Source organism: Dasypus novemcinctus, chromosome X, assembly GCF_030445035.2.
Source record: "Dasypus novemcinctus isolate mDasNov1 chromosome X, mDasNov1.1.hap2, whole genome shotgun sequence".
NCBI classification, from domain to species: domain Eukaryota; kingdom Metazoa; phylum Chordata; class Mammalia; order Cingulata; family Dasypodidae; genus Dasypus; species Dasypus novemcinctus.
In genome coordinates, this window is record NC_080704.1 from 37,458,008 (window position 1) to 37,484,090 (window position 26,083).

At 37.2% G+C, this 26,083-nt stretch overlaps 1 protein-coding gene across 3 annotated transcripts in view; it reads right to left on the reverse strand.

Moving 5' to 3' along the window:
- DMD (dystrophin) overlaps nucleotides 1-26,083 on the reverse strand; it is a 2,676,723-nt gene that overhangs the window by 2,179,399 nt on the left and 471,241 nt on the right. The window contains exon 1 of one of the 3 annotated variants that reach the window (XM_023592525.3): nucleotides 16,602-16,872. The exons of 1 other annotated variant lie outside the window; for it this stretch is intronic. In XM_023592525.3, the coding sequence (XP_023448293.2) occupies nucleotides 16,602-16,632 (31 nt within the window). In that variant the 5' untranslated portion in view covers nucleotides 16,633-16,872. Of the gene's footprint in view, nucleotides 1-16,601; nucleotides 16,873-26,083 lie in introns of those variants that run through there. One more of the 3 variants, XM_058291721.2, reaches the window with a different exon arrangement.

The following is a 26,083-nucleotide window of genomic DNA, read 5'->3' on the forward strand; positions in this document are numbered from 1 at the left end:
ACACCATGGAGGCTGGTGCCCATCCTCCACTGGAGGCACAAGTCACCTTGGAAGCTATTCGGTAGCTGGAATTAGAAGCTCCACTTCCCCAAAACATGGAGGAAGAGATGGTTGGGTATCAACTTCAGCTACTGATGAGTAAATTCAGTGGGCTAAACTATAATCCTGAGAATAGCTAAAGTTTGAGCCTGTCCAAGTCAGAAAGAGACCAGGAGCTGCCATCTTAACTCTGCTCCTGGCACGAGGGGAAGCTGGGGGAACTGAAAATCACAGTGCTGGTGGGGACTGGCTTCTTTCCATCCAGGTCAAATTGCAGCTCTAGCCTAGGTCCAAGCCCTAACTCTGGGAGGGAGGAAGCTGGGGGTACCTGAGCCAGCCTCCCAGGGAAATCACTGGCCAAGCCACAGAGTATGATGATTATCCTAATTTGGCAGCACAAGCAGCCTCAGGGGCTATTCTGTGGCTGGAATGTGAAGCTCCATTTTCCAAAAAACAGGGGAGGAGAAGTCGATTAGCCACCGATTTCAGCTACTGATTAGTAGACTCAGCTGGCTAAGGTATAATCCTAGGAACAGCTAGGGTGTGAATGTGTCCAAGTTGGAAAGAAGCCAGTGGCCACCATTTTGACACTATTCACAGCATGAGGGGAAGTCGGGCTAACTGAAAATCACAGTGATGGCAGGAACCAGGTTCTCGCACCCAGATCGGCCTGCAGCCCTAGGCAAGGCTTCATCCCGACCTCTGGCAGGGAGAAGGCTGGCAGGCCCTGTGCCAGCCTATCCAGATAACTGCAGGCAACTTTGACTGGCACAAGCTGAATAGTTGGAAGTATACCGGGGCAACTGGGGTCATCTTGGACACCCACTGCGTAGATAGCTGCCCACACCTGCAGCATCATCCCTGCCTGAGGCAGGGAAGAAAGGGGCATGAAGGCTCATCAGTCTCTCTGGGCAAGTATAGTCTAGGCCTGCATGACTTGGATTATTCCACACAGCTGTGACTCTGTTCCAACCCCTGGCAAAGGAGAAAGTTTGGGAAGCTTCATCGGTCCCTGGGGCAATGAGGGCAACTTGAGCTGCCACAGCTTATAGCACTAACTACATCCTTGGCTCCTACTGAACAAACAGAAGGGAGAAAGGGCAGGAAGCCCTAAACTAACGAGAAAAACTGCACCCAGAATAATTACTCTAGTAAGCCAGGTGCCAAGACACCAGCAAAAAATTACAATCCACAACAAGAAACAGGAAGCTATGGTCCAGTTAAAGGAACAAGATAAGCCTCTAGATGACATAAGGATGTCACAGATGTTCAAACAAATCTCCTTAATAAATTCAATGAGATGGCTAAAGAGATTAAGGATATTAAGAAGACACTGGATGAGCACAAAGAATTAGAAAGCACACATAATAAAACAACAGATCTTATGGGAATGAAAGGCACAATAAATGAAATTTTAAAACATTGGAATCATATAATAGCAGATTTGAGGAGGCAGAAGAACAGATTGGTGAGCTTGAAGAAATGGCCTCTGAAAGTGAACATACAAAAGAACAGATGAGAAAAGAATAGAAAAAATTGAACAAGGTCTCAGGGAACTAAATAACAGCAAAAGACATACAAACATACATGTCATGGGTGTCCCAGAAGGAGAAGAGAAGGGAAAAGGGGTGGAAGGAATATTTGAAGAAATAATGGTAGAAAATTTCCCAACCCTATTGAAGGACATAGATATCCATGCTGAAGAAGCACAACATACTCCCATCCAAAAAAAATCGAATAGACCAACTCTGAGACACATACTAATCAGAATGTTAAATGCCAGCCACAAAGAGAATCCTGAGAACAGCAAGAGAAAAGCAATGCATAACATATAAGGGATCCCCAATAAGATCAAGTGCTGATTTCTCACCAGAAGTCATGGAGGCAAGAAGACAGTGGTCTGATATATTTAAGATACCGCAAGAGAAAAACTTCCAGCCAAGAATCTTATATCTGGCAAGACTGTCTTTCAAAAATGAGGGCAAGTTTAGAATATGCACAGATAAACAGAAACTGAGAGAATTTCTAATCAAGAGACCAGATTTTCAGGAAATTCTAAAGAGTGTTCTAGAGCCTGAAAAGAAAAGACACAAGAGAGAGGCCTGAAAGAGAGTCTAGAAATGAAGATTTATCAATAAAAGTAACTAAAAGTTTCAAAAAAGTGGTGAAAATAAAATATGGCAGATAAAACTCAAATAGTCAACAATAAACTTAGCCAATGATGTAAAGCACTTGTATTCAGAAAACTCCAACCCTGTGTTAAAGGAAATCAAAAAAGGCCTAAGACAGTCTCGAAGCCAAACTCAGCATGTAAATGCAATGCCTTCCCCCCAGCGTGGGACATGACACCCGGGGATGAGCCTCCCTGGCAACGAGGGACCACTATCAACTACCAACTGATGATGCAACTGGAAAATGACCTTATACGGAAGGTTCAATGCGGATCAGCAGAATATCCATGTCTACATAAAATACCATGACTTTAAAATGCTGTTTGACCTAAAGTAAGGGGGAAATGGAAAGGAGAAATGAGTTTATATGGCTACGAGTTTCTAAAAAAGAGTCTGGAGGCTGGCAGAAGGTTTGCCCTCATGCACAACTGAGCAGAGTCAGAGAGACAGATAAAGCAGATACAACCCCCAGATATTGGTTCCTTTGAGGGCTAAAGAGACCCATGGGAGTTATGGTCATGGCCGATGGGGTTAACTACCAGGGCAGATGGCCCCTCTTTGGAAATGGTGTTTATGTGTGATGAATCTGGACTCAGATGGGATCTCCCTTCATAAGACTTTCATGCTAATGTGCTGGAGGTGCAGTTAATGTTGGGGTTTAAGATATATTTAGGGGATTTGAATCTCTGGACTGACAATGTGATAGCCAGATCCTGAGCCTCAACAGACTCCAGCACCTACAATCTGATTTATTGGACTTACCACACTCAGCTAAGATGGAGGTGAAGAAGGACAACCACCACACCATGGAGCCTAGAGTGATTACAACTGAAAATGGGAGGATTGCATCCAGCATCCAGGTGGAATCTGAGCCTCCTCTTGACATAAAGGTGCAATGGACACAACCAATCCAGTGTCCACATAGAAGAGGTGGCATTGGATTGGGAAAAGTGGACATAATGGACAAAGGGTATGGGGAAAGGCAGGAAGAGATGAGAGGTGGAGGCGTCTTCGGGACATGGAGCTGCCCTGGATGGTGCTTCAGAGGTAATCACCGGATATTGTAAATCCTCACAGGGCCTACATGATGGAATAGAGGAGAGTATAGGCCATGATGTGAACCAATGTATATGAGGTGCAGAGGTGCCCAAAGATGTACTTACCAAATCCAATGGATGTGTCATGATGATGGGAATGAGTGTTGTTGGGGGGGGGGGGAGAGGGGGGGTGGGGGGGGTGGGGTTGAATGGGACCTCACATATATATTTTTAATGTAATATTATTACAAAGTCAATAAAAAATAAAAAAATTAAAAAAAAAAAAAAAAAAAAAAGGCCTAAGAAGCTGGGAGAACATTTCATGCTCACATTTGGAAGACTAAATATCATTAAGATGTCAATTCTATTCAAATTGATATACAGATTCAATGCAATACTTATAAAATGTCCACCAGCATTTTTTAAAAATTGAAAACATGATTATCAAATGTATTTGGAAGGGTAAGGGGTCCTGAACAACCAGGAACATTTTAAAAAGGAAAAGCAAACTCTCATTTCCAGACTTTAAATCATATTACCTAGCTACAGTGGTAAAAACAGCATGGTACTGACCTAAAAACAGACATATAGACCAATGGAACCAAATTGATGTTTCAGAAACAGACCCTCACACGTATGGTCAAGTGATTTCTGACTAGCCTGTCAAATCCACATAGCTCGGGCTGAACAGTCCATTCAACAAATGGTACTGAAAGAAATGGATATTCATAGCCAAAAAAAGGAAAGAGAACCCCTATTTCACACCTTTTCCAAAAAATAACTCAAAATGGATCAAAAATCTAAAAATAAAAGGAAGAACCATAAAGTGTCTAGAAGAAATTGTATGAAAATATCTTCAAGACCTGGTGGTAGGTGGTGGATTCTTAAAGGAGATAAGAGGAGGACTGAGATGGATTACTGATGTGTAATGTATGTAGATGTTTTAATTAGCTTTACTGTAAAAGTGTGGGAATGTATAGAGTCATGGTAACACATAGTGAGTAACAGCTAGTTTATAAATGGGGATGTGGTTGAAAATGGTAGCCTAGGTATGTAAGTGCCAACTGACAGAATGCTAGAGAATTACAGTATAATTAGTAGTAATATTTTGACAATATATTTTCTAATATATAATAAACTTCTCACAATGATGCAAGGTGTTGGTGGAGGGTTGATGTATGGGACTCCTCTATGATGTTATGCATGTTTGCTTTGTAAGTTTACAAGTTTTACTATACACTCATTGTTTATGTATGTTCATATATAAATGATATAAAGATATCATTATATGGGCTGGAGGAAAATATTTTGGTTAATAGTAATATTTTGACAATGCTCTTTAATCATTAGTTAAAAATGCTTAACAACAATGCAAGGTATTGGACTTAGGGTGAGATATGAGAATCCTGTGTGATGTCATAAATGTTTGTTTTGTGGGAAGCGAACTTGGCCCAGTGGGTTAGGGCGTCCGTCTACCACATGGGAGGTCCGTGGTTGAAACCCCGGGCTGCCTTGGCCTGTGTAGAGCTGTCCCATGCACAGTGCTGATGAGCACAAGGAGTGCCCTGCCATGCAGGGGTGTCCCCCGTGTAGGGGAGCCCCACACACAAGGAGTGCACACCGTAAGGAGAGCCGCCTAGCGCGAAAGAAAGTGCATCCTGCCCAGGAATGGTGCTGCACACACGGAGAGCTGACACACCAAGATAATGCAACAAAAAGAAACAGATTCCTGTGCAGCTGACAACAACAGAAGCGGACAAAGAAAAACATGCAGCAAATAGACAAAGAGAACGGACAACTGGGGTGGGGAGGGCAGGGGAGAGAATTAAAATAAATAAATCTTTTAAAAAAATGTTTGTTTTGTAAGTTCACTACTATCCACTTATTGTTTATGTATGTTTATGTATGAGTGATATATACTTCAATAAATTTAAAAAAAAAAGTATTAGGAGAGGAAACCCGCAGTGATTTTCAAAAGCTTAGACATGAGGGAGGGCGAGAGAGAAAAGGGGTTGAAGGATGAAACAGGTTTCTGGCTTTTGATACAGGCTGGATGTTAGCACCTTACACTGGTATGGGGAACAAAGAGGAAGGACCAGATTTTGTGAGGGTGGAGGCAATGTTTAGTTTTGGGTGTTTACAGTGAAGTTACCCTTAGCTCTTCCAAATGGAGATGCCAGAAGGGCAGCTGAAATTACAGTTTGGGAATTCGTTGGCGAAATCTGAGTTAGAGGTTGGGATTAAGGAATCCCAAGTATTGTGGGCCAGCTAGAATGCTCCCCACACCAAAAGGAAGCAAGTCTTCCAGCCTCCTGAAAATCATGAGGAAATAAATTGCATTATTTAAGTCAGTTCCTGTGTGGTTTTGTCAAAATGACCTGGGAAAATAAGACAGGGTGAAAGCTTGGTTAGTTAGCCATAAATAGGTGCATAAATATGGGCATGCGCATAAATGCCCCAGGAAGAGATTATATAGTGGGAAGAGAATTATGTTGGGATCGAGTCCTGAGGAACTGTAGTATTTCATGGCTGGGTAGAGAAAACTCTCCTGCAAAGCAGACTGAACAAAATCACCCAAATAAAGGGAACAAGCCAAGAGGGGGGCAGCATACAGATCCTAAGGGAAGAAGGCTTTACAGAGGGAAAAGATGGTCAGTATTGGCCATTACTATGACTTCAAGAAAATGAAGAAACTTTGCCCATTGGTGTTAGTGACATGAAATTTTTCACTTCAACTCAGGAGGGTGCATCTTGAATAGAAAAGAATAATAGAAGCTTAAAATTTCTAGCTGAACTAATAGATATAAAGATGAACATAATGTTTTATTTTGGCATTTATGCCATATTAAAACTTATAACACGTTTTTGTAAAAAAAAGAAATTCTAGAAAGAAACCACTACTTTAATGATCCCTGGTGCTTAATGACAAAATTATGTAAATATTAGCTTCTTAAAGAATAAACAAACTAACATTAAAATTGTCTATTATAATTTGGGAGTAATGTTTTTTTCCTTTTCCAAACTGTGTTTGAATGTTCTTTACATTTTTAATGTAAAATGGTTTTGTTTTAATACTATTTATTGACTTTATAAATATTAGTAAAGTCAATTGCTTCTATTTGTAAATCACTTAATTTCTAATTAAGGTCTGTGTATGTATACATGTGTTTATGTGGGGGTGCATGCACACTAGTAATATTGAAAGAACTAAGCTAATTAATTTTTTTCATCACACAATGCTATAAAGGCTTTTTATCCATAGAAAAATGTAATATTCCCACAAATTGGGAAAATAGATAAGTAGACTGCAAGGTTGAGTTAAATGAAGAACTATCTCCTAACTTTTCCTATTTTTATATCATTTAGAGCAGTGAACTTCAAAAACCGTGTTCATGCATTTAATATTATAAAACAGTGCTATATATGGTTGAAGCAAGTTTCCATTGTTTGATTGGAAATCGACACATTGGGTTTCTGAAAATATATTTATAAAGTATGATTTATATAGTTTACACAGAAGTCAATGGCCTCAGAGTTAAGTAAGATGGATTTTAAACAGCAGTTACAATGTAAATTCTCCTGACAATTTCTATTTGCTAATCAGTTGTTGGACTTAACAATCTTTACCATGGGAAACAGATGTGATCATCAATAGGCTTTTGAATGGAAAATAAATTATCATCTTTAGTCAGCATTTTGGGGTTTCATGACTATTCTTTGATGCTCATTTTCATCCACAGAATTTGAGAATAGTACTTATGACAATCATTAAATATCACCTTAATCTACGGAAATTATTTTTATTATGGTACTAAACCTTGCTGATGTGGGCCCAGTTTTCAGTTTTATGTTCATGTAGCACAGTTGTCCATGCATAATTGAAATAAAATCAGAGAGAACAACTAGGGAGCCCAGTCTGAGGAAGCTTACTAGAGGTGATTACCAAAAGAGTCAGGGCTGTACTTCTTTCCTTTGATCATTTTCAAGTTCACACAGTAAGAAGACTAAGAGAGGAGCAAATTAGTGAAACAAGTGACCTTTGATGGATATGATCATAGCCAGGCCTCTTAAGTGGTCCAGAGGATGGACATGAGGCTATTCAGGACATATTAGCTTCTAACATAAGACAGTATAATGTGCCAAATTCTATAGTGTTTAACTAAACAAACCAAATAGTTTGAGGGGATTTTAAAGAAAGCATCCAGAATGGAAATTATTTAGTTCTTATTAGAAGATAGTATCATTTCTGCTACTTTATATTTTGTCCTACCTTCTCTAGAGTTCTGACTGACCCTCTTTTCTGCCTATCAAAATCCAAGAAGTTGTGGCTGAACTGGTTAAGAATCTGAAATCAATCTGCCATAGCTCCAATCCTAACTACCACTTACCAGCCAAGCTACCTTAGGCAAATTACTTAACCTCCCTGTACCTCAGTATGCTCATCGATTAACTCTGGATGATTATAGTCCCCTATTCTTCTGGAGTTACTAGGGGAATTAACTGAGATGTGTGTGAAAAGCCCAAAACAGTGCCTGACACTTAGTACAGGTTTAACGAATGTTGTATATTCTCTGGAAACATTAGGTATAACTAGAATCATTCTGTGCACATATTAGGCATCGTCAGTAACTCTGGATGGCAGGATAAACTAGTTAATCCTTGTCTTTACATCACTGTCCTTTCCACTCCTTCTCTAATTCACCTTCCCGTATACACAAACTCTAACATCTATTTATAAAGGTGGATTCTTCAATGAAGACATCCATAATCACACCGCCCACAAGCAATTATTAAGGTTGCTTTGGACTATGCTTTATAACTCCCTTAATGAATTATAGTGGTTGTATGTAAATGCATATGCATATGTGTTTTTTTCTCCGACTTACTGTACGAAAGCTTATAAAAGGCAGAGGAACACAGTAGGTGTTCAAAATGTATAGTCACAGCAAGTAGAAACCTACTAGAGTAAAAGAGTTACTCAATATCATGTTAATATCCTACCTAGTTCTTCTACCTTCAAAAGCTAACTGAGGTGGCGGACTTGGCCCAGTGGTTAGGGCGTCCGTCTACCACATGGGAGGTCCACGGTTCAAAGCCCGGGCCTCCTTGACCAGTGTGGAGCTGGCCCAAGCCCAGTGCTGATGCGCGCAAGGAGTGCCCTGCCATGCAGGAGTGTCCCCCACATAGGGGAGCCCCATGCGCAAGGAGTGCACCCCATAAGGAGAGCCACCCAGCGCGAAAGAAAATGCAGCCTGCCCAGGAATGGAGCCACACACACAGAGAGCTGACCCAACAAGATGATGCAACAAAAAGAAACAGAGATACCCGGTGCCACTGACAACAACAGAAGCGGACAAAGAAGACGCAGCAAATAGACACAGAGAACAGACACCCGGGGTGGGGGGGAAAGGGAGAGAAATAAATAAATAAATTAATCTTTAAAAAAAATAAAAGCTAACTGATAGGTACCTTATACTCATATATGTCTAAATTGAGATTACTCAAATGCCTTCTATCTCTTCAATATACAACTCAGGATTTATTTAAATTAAATCATCAATGTGTTTTCTAAGTATTTTTTTTTACCATTTTTGCAGATTGGACAATAATCAGTTTTATTAATGGTTCAAGAAATTTTAGACATTTCTCCAAAAAGCATCTATATTCACTAAAATTGCATTAAATAAAGTGCAAACTTACCTTGTCAAAGCTATGCAATTCTGTATTCTCTAAAGGATGATTTTTCATATTGCTTAACAACTCCAACAGACCAATTGAAATTCAGACTATGATAAATGTTTTACACTGAAGGCTCATTTCATTATACAGTAGTCAGTTGAAATGGGGTTTCCTAAGAATGTATTTTTAGGAAGTGCAGAGTACAGGAAAAAGCTGACTACATTATACAATTTAAATATTTATTGAAGCTTTTCTACTAAGGCACCATTTTGGTGATATTGCACAGAAACGGCAATATGGGAGAGGAAATCAGGAGTAAAGAAATGGGAGAGACTTTGGAAATAGAAGACACCTAGTGCTGAAAGTGAGCTCCTCATTCACAAAGTCACTAAATTGGAGATTGAAAAGAACATTCTTCTTTTCAGAAATATTAGTTTCCTTAGGTTTTCATGACTCTATCTAGATGCTTCTTTGATTTTTTGGAGTGCTCTCATCTTCCTTTATTGAATTCTTAACCTCCTTTTCTTCATACTTTATCATCATCCTGACTAGTCTCATCTACCCCATGGCTCACGCATTTAAATCCCCAGTCATGTGTTCTCTTCTAGGAGGAAGATCCCCAAAGCCACGGTACCCACACACTCCATTCAAAACAACAAAATAAAAACCTTAGCACGCAAACCCCAATCCTTCCCATGATCCCAGCTTCCTTTCCAATCTTCTCCATAGTAAACAGCAACATTATACACCCGATTATACATGTCATGGAAGACCACATACAAATCAACACCAATTCCTATTGATTTTCTCTCAGAAATAAATCTTGAATTCATCCACTTCTTTCCTTTACACTGTCACCATTCTAGTCCACACCACTTTCTCTTCCCCTGGACTAGCTACAGAATCAGTAGACCTTCATCTACCCTTAACCACTCCTTATTCCCTTCACAAAACAGAATACAAATCTTAAAAGCACAAATAGTTCCTATCACCGGCCTGTCCAAAACTCTTGATAGGCTGCCCATGGATCTTCTTATAAAGACAAAAATCATTTATGTGACATCCAAGGCTCTGAATGGTGGGACTCTGGCCGGCCACTTCAGCTGCATGCCTGCTCCCTTCTTTCCTTCCCTCCCTATAGTCTAGGAAAGCTGAACTTCTTTTAGTCTTTACTTCATACCAAGTTCCACCGTCACACATGTTCCTCTGAATGGACGGTGTTTTTTTTCTCTTTTCCCTTGAGAAACCCCAGCTCCATTCTTCTTTCCCTTTGAATGTCATTTTCTTACAAATCCCTCCCCAATGTCTGACTGATCTACATCTTACTATTATATTCTTATAATAATGTGTGCTTTATGCTATAGCCCTCATCCCAAATGCAATTTTAATATTGTGTATATTTAATATGCATATTCTTCCCTAAATTCTAATCTTCAAGAATCTGGTTGTTCAGAACAGTATCTCCAGAACACAGCGTAGTGCCTGACACTCAACATACATTTGGATGAATGAATGAATGCATGAGTAATGGATGGTACATAATAAAATTCTGTCATCAAACAATGGTCACCAGAACTCATGCAATACAAACTTCATGGAGTCAGTACTGGATTTATTTTAAGAGCACACTTTTTCCCAGACATTTAAAGAAAAGCACTGTGAAGCCTGTAGGTTTGAACGAAGTGAACCTCTGTGATAACATTTGGTGCTCTCTGACACAGACCGTTAGAGACAGGGTGTGTACACCTAATCCAAAGGAATCCTCTAGCTCTTCAGCAGCTGTTCCGATGGCTCCTACCCTGCCCTTCAGCGTCTACTAAATCAGGATTCCCCAGCTGAGTTTCCCGTAAGCTGTTCAGTTAACCACCTACACGCCAACATCACTTCCAACTAGTTGCACCCTTTGCAGTTTTATCTCCCCCTTTTCCCTCTTATTTTCTAATGCGTGGGAGCCACTGGGCTTCATCACTTCCACCAATGATTTTAAAACTTCCTGAAGTATTTGGATAGCATTCTATCCACTTAGTCACCACTTTATTTCTAATGCTGCCCTCTTGAAATTAGCATAAAAATGTATTACTCAAAGCGACTGATTAAAATACTCGGGAAGTTCTGATTCAGTGATTCTTCTGTTCCTTATTTCTTTAATTTGACCTCATACAGTTTCTGAGGCTAAAATTTGCACTTGTAACAGTGTGCTGACTCCTGTGCCCTTTAAGGAAGCACTTAGCTAAGGCTAAGGTAGTATTGCTGCTGTAATCTGATAGAGGAGGAGACAAGCTGAGTGCAAATAAATGTGTGTGCCAGGAATGAGCAAAAAGCTACTGGTGTTTATGCCCTTTTATAGTCCTGATTCTATGAGAGCCTTAGCCAAACACAGAGGTGGGGGGTGAAATTTACAACAAAACACAAAATATGCTAGGGAGAGGGTGAAAATAGTTGGGCATCTTTTTTATCTGCCTGAAATTGGGCACAATGTGGTATAGTTTGATACAAATTATACTCAATTAGCATACTGGCATTTTTTTAAATCACATTTTTCATCACGCTGGAAAGAAAATATATCTAAAATTGACAAAAAGACTGTGTGTTATTTTAGCATGTGTAAAATAATCATTCCTGCTGTGCCCATGTATAGGTTTAGAATATATTAACTAGATAACTAAAAGCATGGCAATCCAAGCATCTTTTTTAATGTTTCTTAACAAAATGTACTAACCCTCTTCAAAATCCATTCACTTACCTGCATTATTCTTTATTATATGGATAAGCATTGGGTTTGATAATGTCTTTTCATATTCCCATCAAACATATTCTCTATTAAAATACATTAGATAAAATACATAAAATAATGAATAGAAATAGAGGCAAACGTCTGCCTCAGTCTGTTACTGTTAACAGCAACAAAATTACTCAAAAATTTTTAAATAGCCTGAGATATATATCAGCTTTGAAACCTGATTTATAAAAAATTGATTTTCCAACATTCTAAATTTATGGAAAATTATTTTCTTAAAATTATATATGGAATTGAAAGATTGAATTAGCAGTTCTTTCTGGAAGACTCATTTTAGAACACTGAAAACAATAGCAGCAGCATTTTATAAACAGTAAAGAAATCAGTTTCATTCCAGTTAAAAGATAATATGCCGCTTCTCCCCCATCTTCCATTAGTGAAGTATGGGGTATATAATGGCAGACTAAAAGTGGGGCACTGAGGCAGAAGGCAAAAGATAATAAGAAGACCAGGATTTCTAAACTCAATCTAGATTGCTAGGAACACGTATTTTCTGAAGACTTAATATCAGTATGTATATTATGTAAAGTCACCTGAAGGAATTGTAGGACCCCATATAATTGTTCTCAGTATTCCATCACCTATTTCCATCCCACAATACTTTGTGGGAGTGATATGAGATTAACGTAACGATTGAGTGCAGAGGTGAAGAGAGATGCTCTCTTAAAATGGAAGCTTAAATGGAAGATGAGAGTGATGGGAGAACCTTTGGTTTTCTTAATGGCCAAGAGGTAGATGTTGTGTGGCCATGAGATGAGCATTCTTTTAGGCATGAGCCAGCAGGCCCATTTTTTCCTCATCTTTCCCTAACTGCTATCTCTTCAGAAATTCAGATTCCACTAAAACAGAGGAGTCAAGGATTTTTGTTTTGCTTTGCTTTCTTCTTTTGCCATATTTGGAGCAGTACTCTTGAATGGGTAAAGAGGAAAGTCATGTGCCTGTGTCAGAATCACCGGGGAAGTCATCTGGTTTGGAGAAACACATTCAATATGATATTATACTCTAATATTTGAGAAAAACAAGCTTTTCATTCTACAAATTTCAAGAAAAAATACCAAATCATTTTAACAATTAAGCTTCAAACTATACTTTGCATGTGAATGATTCACAAATAGCCAAATTATCCTTTCCTTCACAAGGGTGTATTGGAATTTGGAAGACATGGTCACTAAAATACTAAATAGAAGGGAGTGTGACATTTTACAAAAAGAAAGATTTTAGGGCCAACATTCTGAGTGGCATTAATCAACAAACCCCTCCAAAGTGATAAAATAATAAACTATACTACGAAATTATCACTTTTAACTTTCATATCGTTACATTTCAACTTGACAACTTCAAATATCTGTTAATGAAGTATTACTCTATTAGTATTTTATAGAGTAAAACCCCTAGAAAGTTTAACTGATAGGTATTTTCAAATCAGGAAAAGGTGATATTCACTTGCTTGCTTGTTTTTAAAGATCATTTTCATGAAATTCTGCTAGGGAAGTGGATGCATTTAATTTAAAAATCTCTTCTTTCCCATGCTTCAGCTCATGACCTCCCAAACAAATGGTTCCAAAAGGAAGCAAATGCCCTGGTAAGAGCACAAAAACCTCCTAGGACCTTAGCAGGACTTGGCGATAAAGAAAACTTACCTCCTCTGAATCCAGTAAAAACCTGAATGTACTGTATAAAAATAAACCAAAGTCATCATTATTCCTTCTCCTTGTGATTTGGCTTGCCTTCAAATAACATACTCTGTATATCTGAAATAACTGCACTGCTTCCATTAGCAGCTGAGTTTGACATCAGTTTAATCAATGTATCTTTTCAGAATGAAAGGCAGAAATGTCCAAGTCCTACCATCTTAAATTCTTTTAACTTGCTAATATGCATTAAATAAAAGGTTGCCTCTGAGAAATAATATGTGCTTCAAAGAAATACAACTAGCATCAGTTTTATTTTAAAATGTAACTGGGAAAAGAATCTCTTCATAAAGAGGGAATTTCCCGTGAAACCACTAAAGCTTAGCTTTTGAAGCCCCTCACTTGCATGTGCCCCTCCTAAGGCCCTACCTAATTCTATATTCAATTTTTTTTCTTAAAAGAGGTCCCCAATTGTATAATTTCAGTCCTCCTAAAACTTGGGTCTGCTCCTTCCCTCATGATTTGTTATGTTGTGGGACAGAGGACATGCATTAGTCTTGTTTGTCAATTACTTTAAAAAATAATGTGTGTTTAAAATACAAAATAAAATATGAACTGAAGATAACATATTTAAAGAGTTTAATTTGCAGTTAATTTCAATTAATCGTTTAAGAAACCTGCGACTCTGTGACCTATATGTGTACATATAAATATGTCCACTCACACCAAAATACCATATTTGTTGCATTGGGAAAAGAAAAATAATAGTTTAATGAAAAATATGATAAACCGTTTTTAATAAGTTAGGGCCTGAATATAGTAGAAGGGGGATGGGGAAGGAGCATTTGAGAAATCACTTCTTTAACTCTAGAGATAAAGCCCCAATGACAGATAATAAAATATAAAATTTAAACACACTCCTGACTTTTCCAAGACAACGAAGATTTTAATCTTTTTTATTAAACCACACAAGTGGTTAAGAACCTGACATTTTGTTTCACATGAAGCAAGTGACTTGGACTACATGTATTTCAAATGAATACTTCAGAGGTATTAATATCTGCTCAAACCATGAATCTGGGTTTTAACACTCTAGCTGGATTAGTGTCCAACTAATAACTTGTTTTTTGAAATAAGTTAAATTTCCATAAAATACTTTACAGTTTTTTTCATTTATACTAAATCTCCGTGGCATTCTCTATTATATTTCTCACAATATTATGCCATGAACAAGACACTAAAAGCCTCTTCTTATTAAATTATAAAATATATCATGTATTTAGATCAGCAACCTATTTTTTCATAGAGCTGAGGTGTCCTTAAAAGACTCCACAAGTAAAATTTTAAGATGATTCTATTAGACCCCAAGATGTTTTACACCATTTTAAAACAACGCAAATGAAATGTATATACGGAACAACCTGTGATTATTTGGAATGCATTTTTGAGTGACTCTAAAAGCAAATGATACTATGTTAATTGAGGGACACAATTAATTTAAAGGATAACTATGTTAAAAACTAGCCAAATGAAATATTATTGTACCCTCCTGCCTTTTTCAAACTAAGGCAATTTTTAAAACTGGAATCAAATATCAATAGATCCAAATAGTTGTACATTATCAACCAGCAAAATTTAATATATAATATAACCCTGTGAATATCTCTACTTTCTCTTAAGAAACCAATTGCCATGTAGCATAAGCATTACCTGGTAATTTTAAAATGCACTATAATAAAGTCATAAAAGGCATATCTCAAAAGAGGGTTACCTTTCCTCAAATTCCAATTAATACATTTAAAACTTATTTAAATATCTATGACAAAGCAGAGAGTGGTTTGCCTTGCTTCATTCCAGAACTGCATTTTTGCTGTTCTTTCAAAGTTGACTCATATGCTATGCATGAGTATAATTTGTGTAGGCAGAAAAAATTTATATATATATATAAAAAATTACCAGTCAATGATTCTGGTAGTATTTATAAAATAATGATCTGAAATAAATAGAAATAGCAATGAAAAGAGAGTGGATATGTATACTGCAAAGAACAAATTTATGCTATATGTATTTTTGTAAAGAAGGTAATGCTATAAATGTTATTTTCCAAAATGTCATAGCATCTAATGTAAATGTAAATGAACAAATTTATTCCCACCAATTTTTCTCCAAGGCAAAACTTCTGTTCTTACTCTTTCTCCAGAAGTTGTGAAGTTACTTACTTAGAGAGATTTATTTTTTTCACTTTTAATTATAGGCATTGCCCTCATCTCTATTTCAGAATGACAGTAATCAACAAGTCAGACACAGAAAAAAAAAAAGGCAATCTCTATCCATCTCTTTGGGACACACTGTCCTCATGACATATTTTTATATACACTTTTTTACTATTGCATGACAGTCAACTTTTAAATTTTTCAGTAGTCATCATGACTTTCTTAAAAAGACACATAATAGTTGTATTTAATATAAAAGCCAAACTGAAAAGCTTTCCTGAAAAGCTAGGTAATTATACACATGAAACAATGAATCGTGTTCAGTGACTTTACCGCAAATAATGATTGCAAATCCCACTTGTCTTTATGCTGTTTTCTCAGCAAGAGTATCTGGTCATTTGCCAGCACAGATCATATCATCATCTGAAAATTTTCTCTTGAAATGCTATAGAAATGAGCATTCAAAATACTAAATCAAGTATGAGAAAGGCGCTTCTAGTTGAATTATTTAACCAGTAACTTTCTAAACCTCCATTTCTCCATCACAATTCATTTTATTCTTTATTTATTTCCCATGATCTGCCTGATAAAAACATTCTAACCTTGAGGCCTCCACCTCATTCCCATACAGCAATTAGTTTACCAAGAATAGATGTAACATGTAATTATTATAAAATTCAGAAGGATCAAATAATCAAGAGAACTCAGACACACGAACTATTTCACAGCAATCAAAATGGACTGTTAAAAATACTCAAGGCTAGTTATGCATGTTCTATTACCTTAGTGGTCTCTTAAAATAAGAAAGATGTGTTTGAGTCTACTTGCAAAGAAACAAAATTTGAAATTCTACCTCATTTCTACTAAGATTTCCCTAATGAGAAACATGTACACCAGCATATATATTGGTCTATGATATTTATAAGACAACATTTATGCTCGTTCACAAACTAATAATTTAAAAGTCAATCTGCCTTATCACAAACTAAAAGTTATGCCACGGTAAATGATATTTTTAGTTACTTTGTACTTACAACAGTCCTCTACTTCTTCCCACCAAAGCATTTGGGAAAAAAAGTATATATCAAAGCAGCAATAAAAATCGTGGTAAAAATTTCTCCCAACTTTATTGCTCCAATAGACTGAGGAATGATGAGAAACCAATAAACTTCAGCAGCCTTAAAAAAAATTACACTTCAGTTTTTCCTGTTCATTTCTCTCTGAAGGTAATTGCCTCCAAGTTCTGAGTCCTGTAGGGGAAAAGTGAGTGATCCTAACACTGAGTGAGTCAACATAGTATCTGATGCCAGGACTCTGTAGAGGCCCCTGGATATTTCAAATTCCAGGACCTGCGCAGAAGCAAGTGACTCGCCTTTTCTCTCAAGTTGGTTTCCCATAATAGGAATGCTCATGGACACTACATATAAGGTTGTGATTCCAGTATGGCAAGTGCTGTGAATTCAAATAATGATCAACTGTGTACTGAAGAATATTCAAACCAGAATAGCACAGTAGTCAGAGTGCTTGCTCTCCATGCCTTCTAAACACAAAATCTCTACAGTACAAAACTGTAAGCAATACTTTCTGTAACTTTTATGCAAACTGCTGAAATAAAAGAGCATAAAATCCTGATAGAGAATTGACTTTTAAATGCCTTTCTTCTTTTGTCCTCTCAATGACACTAAAAACATCACTCTACTGATGCAAAAGGAAATGCCCAGAATAATCTATGTACTTGTTAATGAATCCACTGTCTACAAAAGTTAATTTCTACCCTTGGGATCCAATAAAAAATCATGTATTGATAATGCCAACAGCCTGAGTAAGAGAACCAACAGCAGAATGTAACAGCTGAGCTCTGAAGGCAGAATGTGTGTAGGTCTCATGGGACAAGTTTTCTGGTAAAATAAAGAGCACACTTACAATGGAACAAAGAAATCCTCCTAAAATGGTAAATTTCCATTGTAGGTTATGATAAAATTTATTTACTAACAAATTACTTTATCCTCAACTTCTTTGGTGGCAGTGATTAATACACAATTCTCTTTTGTCAGTAAGTTAATGATCAATTATTTAAAGGTGTTCAACAGAGATTTCTTTCTGTATTAAATGAATGCAATTGGTGATACGCCATTCAGCGTGCTGTAAATCATGCTTTGCCACTAGAAGGCATCTTTTTTCTTTACGATGTTTTTATTTTTTTAATATTTTAATAATGGCTTTTTAAAAAGATTTATTTATTTCGCACCCGCCCCCTGCCCCAGTTGTCTGTTCTCTGTGTCTATTTGCTGTGTGTTTTTTTCTTTGTCCGCTTCTGTTGTTGTCACGACACGGGAACCTGTGTTTCTTTTTGTTGCCTCATCTTGATGTGTCAGCTCTTCATGTGTGCGGCACCATTCCTGGGCAGGCTGCACTTTCTTTCATGCTGTGCGGCTCTCCTTACAGGGTGCACTCCTTGCACGTGGGGCCCCCCTATGTGGGGGACACCCCTGCGTGGCACGGCACTCCTTGTGAGCATCAGCACTGCACACGGGCCAGTTGCACATGGGTCAAGGAGGCCCGGGATTTGAACCGCGGACCTCCCATGTGGTAGACGGACGCCCTAACCACTGGGCCAAGTCTGCTTCCCTTTATGTTGTTTTTAATGCAACAGGTGAGTCCAATGTTTATAGGAAACATTGGTAACTCATTTTAGAAAGATATTCCTTTTCCAATGATGTTAATCCCAACTAAAATTATCTGTTTGTATATATTTATAGCGCCATTTTAAAAGTGCCACCCTTGTTTTTCTATGCTGAACATTCAATTGTTTGGCAGAGAAATAAATTGCTTCTAAAAATAGAAAAAAACTGACAGTGAGTCAATCTACAATACTTACCTTAATAGTTAATTACACATTTTAGTTTAGAATATCATCATCATATTACCATTTTCCCCAACAAAATCTATATAAATATAACATAAACCCTAATTCTTAATTTAAGATAATTATATATAAATTACTATTATCCAAAAATATATTTAAAATGTTCTTATTCCTATTTCCCCTCCTATCCTCTCTGCAGTTTGGTTGTCTAAATGTGCATATTAGCAAAAATTTCCATTCATTCATAAAATAAAGTAAATCTCTTTGTGCCAACATGGATACACGTCTACATGTTAGCATCAGTGGCTTTGTGCTCTCCAGGCTACAATATCACCTAAAGTATAATTTCTTTTATATTTTGCATGTGACTTTTCTAGACCTATAAACCCAGGTATAGTCTAAGACACATATATAGTATAACAGTGATTGGTAAAGTGTGGTCCATGACCCAGGAGCAACACCTGAGACCTGGAAATTCACAAACTCTGGGCAGCCAGACTCAGCACTCTGTGTTTTCACAGGTGATTCTAAAGCATGTTCAAGTTTGAGAAACCCTCAAGTGCATGATTCTATAAACAACTATGACTCCTGTCTTAGGTGATATTTAAAGTACCAAACACTGAATCTGAATGCCCGCAGCTGTATCTTAATTATATTTCAGTAATAATAATCAGTAATTTACTGGTTACATGGGATAAATTCTGCATTATGTGGAATAGGTATATTTCACTTAAGTTTTATAAATTATGGGTGAAAGCACACTTAAGGTAAGTGGAAAAACTGAAAGGTTTACGAAAGAAAAATGAGCCCAAATGAGTAGATGAATTCGAGTACAGACCTTGCCATGGTTTTCCGGTGGCCCTTAGTCATTTTTCTTTCTTTTAGTCCTCACAATAAATATAGGTGGTGGTTTTTAGGAGTCACATTATCAAGGTGACTGGTGAATGAACTTGCTCGAGTTCCCCTGAGTTATAACTGGTAGAGCAGAGATTTTATTAAAAATTATCTTAACTTTTAAATTTTGAAATAATTACTCATTCTCAGGAAATTGCAAGAACAGTATATAGAGAACCCATGTACCCTCTACCAATTCCCCCAAAGGTTACAACTTACCTAACTATGGTACATTATTAAAACCAGGAAACTGACACTGATGTAATGGGTTTGCATATTGCTGTCATTGTATGACTCACGGTATAGAATTATTTCATCACCAGAAAGATCTTCCTCATGCTACCCCTTAACAGTTACACTGGCTATTTCCATTTCAAGAAATTTAGACAAATGGAATCATATAGTATGGTGCCATTTTAAGATCAACTTTTTTCACTCTGCATAATGTCCTTGAGATCCATTCAAGTTGTTGCCCACATCAATGGCTTATTTTCTTTCCTTGCTGAGTTAATTTGTCTGACACCACCCTCTTGCTTCTCTCCTTTGATGGCATGAACTTTAGATCTTTTGTTACCATCCCAAAGGCCACTGAGGATTTCTTCATTTCTTCAGATTATTTTATTTATTTGGATTAGATAGTTTCAGTTGTTCTGTCATTGAACAGATCAGAAATTTTTTCCTTTGTACTCTACTTTCTGCTGTTGAGTCCATCCATTGCATTTAATTTTGATTATTGTATTTTTAATTTTTAAAATTTAATTTGCTTCTTCTATATATATATTTGTTTTTTTGCTATGAATTTCTAATTTTTTGTTTGTTTCAAGAATGTTTGTAATTTCTTCTTGAATCATTTTTCAAAATGATGACTGCTTTAATATCCTTGTAAGATAATTCTATCATCTGAATAATTATGGCATAGCTGACTCTTGGTTGTCTTTTCTCATTTAACTTGAAATTTTCTTATATATTGGTTTGGTAAGTGATTTTTAACTGAAATCTAGACATTTTGTGTATTTTGTTTCAAGACTCTGGATATTATTTCAACTTTCTGTTGTAGCTGACCTCCTTTGACACTGCTTTGGTGGAAGAATTGGGGATGTGTGACTTTTTACCCTCAGGTAAGCATGGGAGTCCAGGTTCCCCTCCTAGGCAGTGTCAATGACTGTATTGTGTGTGTGCACGTGCGTGTGTGTGCTTTAAAATTGTTTTGATGTTACTTTAATTCCCATTAAAATATTAAATGACTATCTCAAACCTGTTGCTTTTAAGTTCACTGTTAAATTTTCAGACTTTCCCCCTCACTGGACAAAGAAAAGTCACAATTTATGAAAATGATAACACATCTGAGTTCATGTTTCCAGAGACAATGAAATCTTCATAACTTGCAAAATGATTTGATTTCAGTATTAGTTACCACATACTGGTGCTTGCAATACGATCAAAACAGAGAATATTTACTTATTAAATATAAATAAAACCCAAACCTCTTTTATCTGTGTCATGAAAATAATGGCCACCAAATTTGTATATTGATGAACCTTAAATATTTTAGATATTAAATATACAGAAATGAATGACAGCTTTTAAATGTTTCTGAATAAAACAATGGTATTATAGGTACAAATAAATTAAAGGCACTGATATCAGTGAGCTGAGAATCAGTAACATAATTTAACAGTTGCATCTTGAATGCTATATTGGTCAAGGTCATGGCATTGAATTGAAAAAAAATTTAGTGAAAGAACTCTGGGGAGAGGTATATGCAGGACGATAAGAATAAATAAACAATGTTGAGTCACTGGGTACTAGCAAAATTACAATATCGTTTTGAACTCCAGGTCTGATGGAACTAAGTCTGATTGAAGCAGCAGGAGAAAAACTCAGTCACTATCTGGACCTTAGTGAAGCAGGTAGGAAGTGGGAAATCAATACCTAAACCTCTCTTTCCACCTGCCCTCTGATATCCTGTTGGTGTCTCCTCATTTACTAAAAGCTACAACACAGGAGTACCTGGTGATACACATGATGAGGTAAGCCTCCCGGGGCAAAGAGAAGTGCACAGGATGGTAGAAAATAAATGTAGTGGTGGGACCAATGATTCAAGTGGAGAATTATTAACATGTGGGCTCAGCACGACCATATCAGTCTCAGAATATTCAGAATTAGTGAGATATCCCAGTGGAAAATGTGACGAGGGATGAAGAGAACATTTGCAAACTAGCCCTTGCCTTCATTTGCAACCCTGTGTTATAATCCTATGAATTCTTATTCACTCTCCTACCTTTATATCTCAGATTTCAAATGTTCATCATGTTTATATACCACACTGTTTTCTTCCTTCATTGAATTTGTAATAAATAAAGTAGATATGTTGAATGTGTCTCACCTGCTGGAATGCAAAATCCATGGGAAACTTCAGAAGAGAAATTGTCTTCTTTCCTTTTTATTGCCCATTGCCTTTAACTTTGTTGTGTGACTAGCATGTCCTCCGCTTGTAATTTCTTCTTTTTCTCCTCTCACTGTATATTGCATACATCTTCATCCTTCTGGCTTCACTTAAATTTACCCTCTCAATGAAGATAGTTTTAAGTTTCCTCTCACACTCATTTGGAGTTAGATTGAATAATACAAATGTACCTTCACTACTAAGTTGTAAACTTCTTGATGTTAAGGATTGGTTACTATTTATATTGATATCCTTGGTAATCAATTCTATAATATCTCAGTGGTATGAGTTGGAAAAATAGAAGCTAAGAGGGAGGAGGAGACAAATCTAAGTCCCAGATGGTTATAAAACTATACATAAAGGCTTAATCCTTTGAATTTGGCAAGCCAATTCTTTTTTATGAGGATATGTTAGAAGAGATTCTGAACCCTGACACTATGAGATGAAAAAGGGATGAAAATCTCATTTAAAACAAAGGCACCAGGTCATGGAATGGATGGGCAGCATTCATTTATCAAACAATTATTAAAGTCAGACTTTCTGCATTAAGGATACAAGGTAAGAGATCTATTGTTTACTGCTCCCAAGTGTATTAAACTTGAGGCTTATTAAAATAAAAATTTACAATTTGATGAAATTAATTGATGAACTTCAGTAGGGTTGAAGCATTCTGTCTGGGAGCGGCACCAGGTAGAGGGACTAAATTTTAAAGATAACACCACATGCACTACCTACCATAAATGACTGTCATTGATGTAAAATAAAGCATTGAGTTTAAAAAGTGGTACACAGTGGAGTGGGTATAGCTCAGTGGAAGAGTGCATGTTTCACATGTATGATGTCCAGGGTTCAATCCTTGGTCCCTCCCATAAAAAAGAAAAGCTACATGCATTGCTGGTGGTTATGTAAAATGGTAAAGTCACTTTGGCAGTTCCTCAAAAAGTTAAATATGCAATTACCATATAACTTAGCCTTTCCACTTTTAGGTATATACCCCCAAAAATTGTAAGCAGACTCAAACAGATAATTGAACACCAATGTGCATAGCAGGTGCCATTATTAACAATAGCCAATAGGTACAAACAACTCAATTGTCCATCAATGGTTGAATAGATAAACAAAATATAGCATATCCTGAGAGGGGGGCAAGATGGCATCAGATTAAGTGCACCCATATCATCGCTTCTACAAAAACCGGCTGAAAGGGGGCAAAATCCTGCCAGAGTGAGCTGTTTTGGGAACCCACAAAGCAGGAGGCTTCAGGGCATCGATCTGGAGAGAGTGCACAAAAAGAATGATTGACCAAAGTAAAACCATGTGTCTCTGGTGCCACAGGAGGGAACTGTGGAAAGGCTAAGCCCCTCCCTCAGGGCAGGAAGCAGTGGCCTTCCCCAATGCTCACTGGTCACCCAGCTGGAGGAGACTAACTCCGTGAGTGGGAGCATTCTGGTGAAGGGTGGAGAGGGGTCCCCCAAGTGAAGGTTCAATTGTCTGGACTACCTTTTCTTGGATCTTTGAGGAGCATACCAGCTGGCTTGAGGAAAAACCAGGAAGGGGGGAGACAGGAATCTGCTGAGGCAGCCTGATTTACTTAACCTGCCCAGGATAGGTAAAATTGGTCTGGGAGAAGGTGGAGTCAGGCAATTAACTAGACCTATGCAGCTCACTAAAGGGAGAGGGACAGTAGGAGGTGCTTAATAAGCTTCAAGAGCTTATTTAGGGTTCTCGGCAATGTGGGTGCTCTCTCTCAAAGACACTGAGAGTAATTTTTTCTGTGGTGAGTTGAGTCACCAGGGTCCCATTGGAATTTTAAAAGGGAACTCTCACACAGGCTATTGCTTCCTGCTGCCCTGGGAGAGAAAGCAGTTAGGGAAAAAAAGGAGGGGGACGGGGTGAAGGACAGGTTCCTAATCAGCAATTTATCCAACTGTATCAATCCTGCCCCAGGGAAAGGGACTTTTTCTGAAGAGCAAATCAATCCAATAAGAAAGGTTAGCTCAGTGGAGGAGTTTCAGTCTTGAAAACACAAGATCTCTACTTCGATTCCCAGCTTCTCTTAGAGTAGTGCCCCTCTGGCATATTAAATATCTAGCTGATACTTTAGGACAGGAAAAACATAGACATTATCCTTTTATTAGCTTCCTTTGGGTCTCTATTTTTACTTTAAAAAAAAGGTTTCTTTTGTTATATAATTTAACTTAGTTTACTCACTAAAACACACTTTAAAATCTGCAGCGACAAAGCTGCAGGGTAATTGATTGATAAACACCAGCAGACTGACAAGCTCCACTGGGGCTTAAGAGGGAAGTTTGCTTTTTCTTAGTGTTTGCTTGACTCCTTGCTTGTGGGTTTGTCTGTTTTTTTTGTTTTCTTGTCTTTCCTTCCACTTTATCCACTCCACTTTTTAAAAATTAGGTGCTGCCAGCTTGTACCGTGTTTGCTGTGCTTCCACTTCCTCAATATCCTCTTTTCTGTGTGTACTGATTTTGGCTTTCAATGCTACCTCTTTTCCTTCCTACATCTTTCTATCTTCCGCCTTCTGTTGTTGCTCATCTCTTCGTTTAGCCCCCAATTTTTCTGGCTTTTTATTTCTAACACTTCTGTTTTCTATCTTTTATTAACTCCGTTTTTGTCCTTTCTTTTCTCATTCCCTCTCCCATCATCATGCTGGCCTTTTAATTCATACTATATTCTTCTCCATCTTCAGTTTCCCATTTTATTGTAGGTACTCTACTTTTTTATTCCTGTAACTCTATACTGCTTACATGAGTTTAATATTCATTAACCTATGTCTTATAGAGTTCTTCTGCTAAAATTTTACTATCAATATTGCTATTATACTTTTTCTTTTCTCACCTCTTTTGCTTTCTCTAGCACTAATTTTTTCCTTCAAGGGAAGTTAGACAAAAACAAGGAAACAGAATAAGAACAACAAAATGTCAAAGAGAAAACTTAGCACACACACAAAAACAGGAACTAAATAAAACCCTAGATTACAGGGAGAAGCTAATTAACTGAACAAATGCATCAAGATAAATGATGACCAAACAGGAACAAAAAATGACAAACCATACCAAAATTCAGGAAGAATTGGCCCAGTCCAATGAACAAAGTAATAACCAGGAAGAGGAGCAGAACATTGAACAACTAATCAAAGCCTTCCAAACAAATATTATGGATCAACTTAATGAAGATAAAGAAGAGATTAAGGATATTAAGTTAACACTTGGAGAGCATACAGAAGAAATTGTAAACATAAACAAAAAAGATAATGGATATGGTGTTGATGAATGGCATGATCCAAGAAATCAAAAAAACACTCTCAGCAAATAACAGCAGATTTGAACAGGCAAAGGAAAGAATTAGTGAGGTGGAAGACAGTATATCTGAAATCAAACTGATAGGTAAAAAGATAGAAATAATCCAGCAGGGACTTAGGGATTTGAATGACAACACAAAATGCATAAACATATGTATTATAGGCATCCCAGAAGAAGAAGAGAAGGGAAAGGGGTCAGAAGGGGTGTTGGAGGACATAATGGCTAAAAACTTCCCAAAGCTATTGAGGGAGATGGATGCACATGTCCAGGAAGTGCAGTGCACCCCAAACTATATGAATCCCAACAGGCCTACTCTAAGACATATACTGTCAAATTATCCAATGCTCAAGACAAAAAGAAAACATTGAAGGCAGCAAGAAAAAAGAGAATCATCACATATAAGGGAAGCTCAATAAGATTAAATGCTGATTTCTCATCTGAAACCATGGAGGCAAGAAGGCAGTGGTATGACATAGTCAGTGTACTAAAAGAAAAAAAATTTCCAGTCAAGAATACTCTATCCCGCAAAGTTGGCATTCAAAAATGATGGAGAGTTCAAAATATTCACAGGTAAACAGAAACGAAAAGAGTATGCCAATAGGAAACCTGCCTTTCAAGAAATACTAAAGGGTGTTCTGCAGGTTTAAAGAAAAAAAAACAGGAGAGGACAGAGTTGGAGGAGTGGAAGAACAACAAAAAGACAAAAAGAAAAAAAAATGACATTTCTCAGACACAAAGTAAAAGAAAATATGGCTGATAGAATTAATTCTTTAAGAGTAGTAACACTGAATATTAATGGATAAACTCACCTCTCAAGAGACACAGATGGGCAGAATGGATAAGGAAATATGACCCATCTATATGCTGTCTATAAGAAACCCACATTAGAGACAGGGATTCAAGGAAGTTGTAAGTGAATGGATGGAAAACATTCTTACAAGCAAAAAATAACCAAAAAGGGCAGGAGGAGCTGTATTAATATTGGATAAA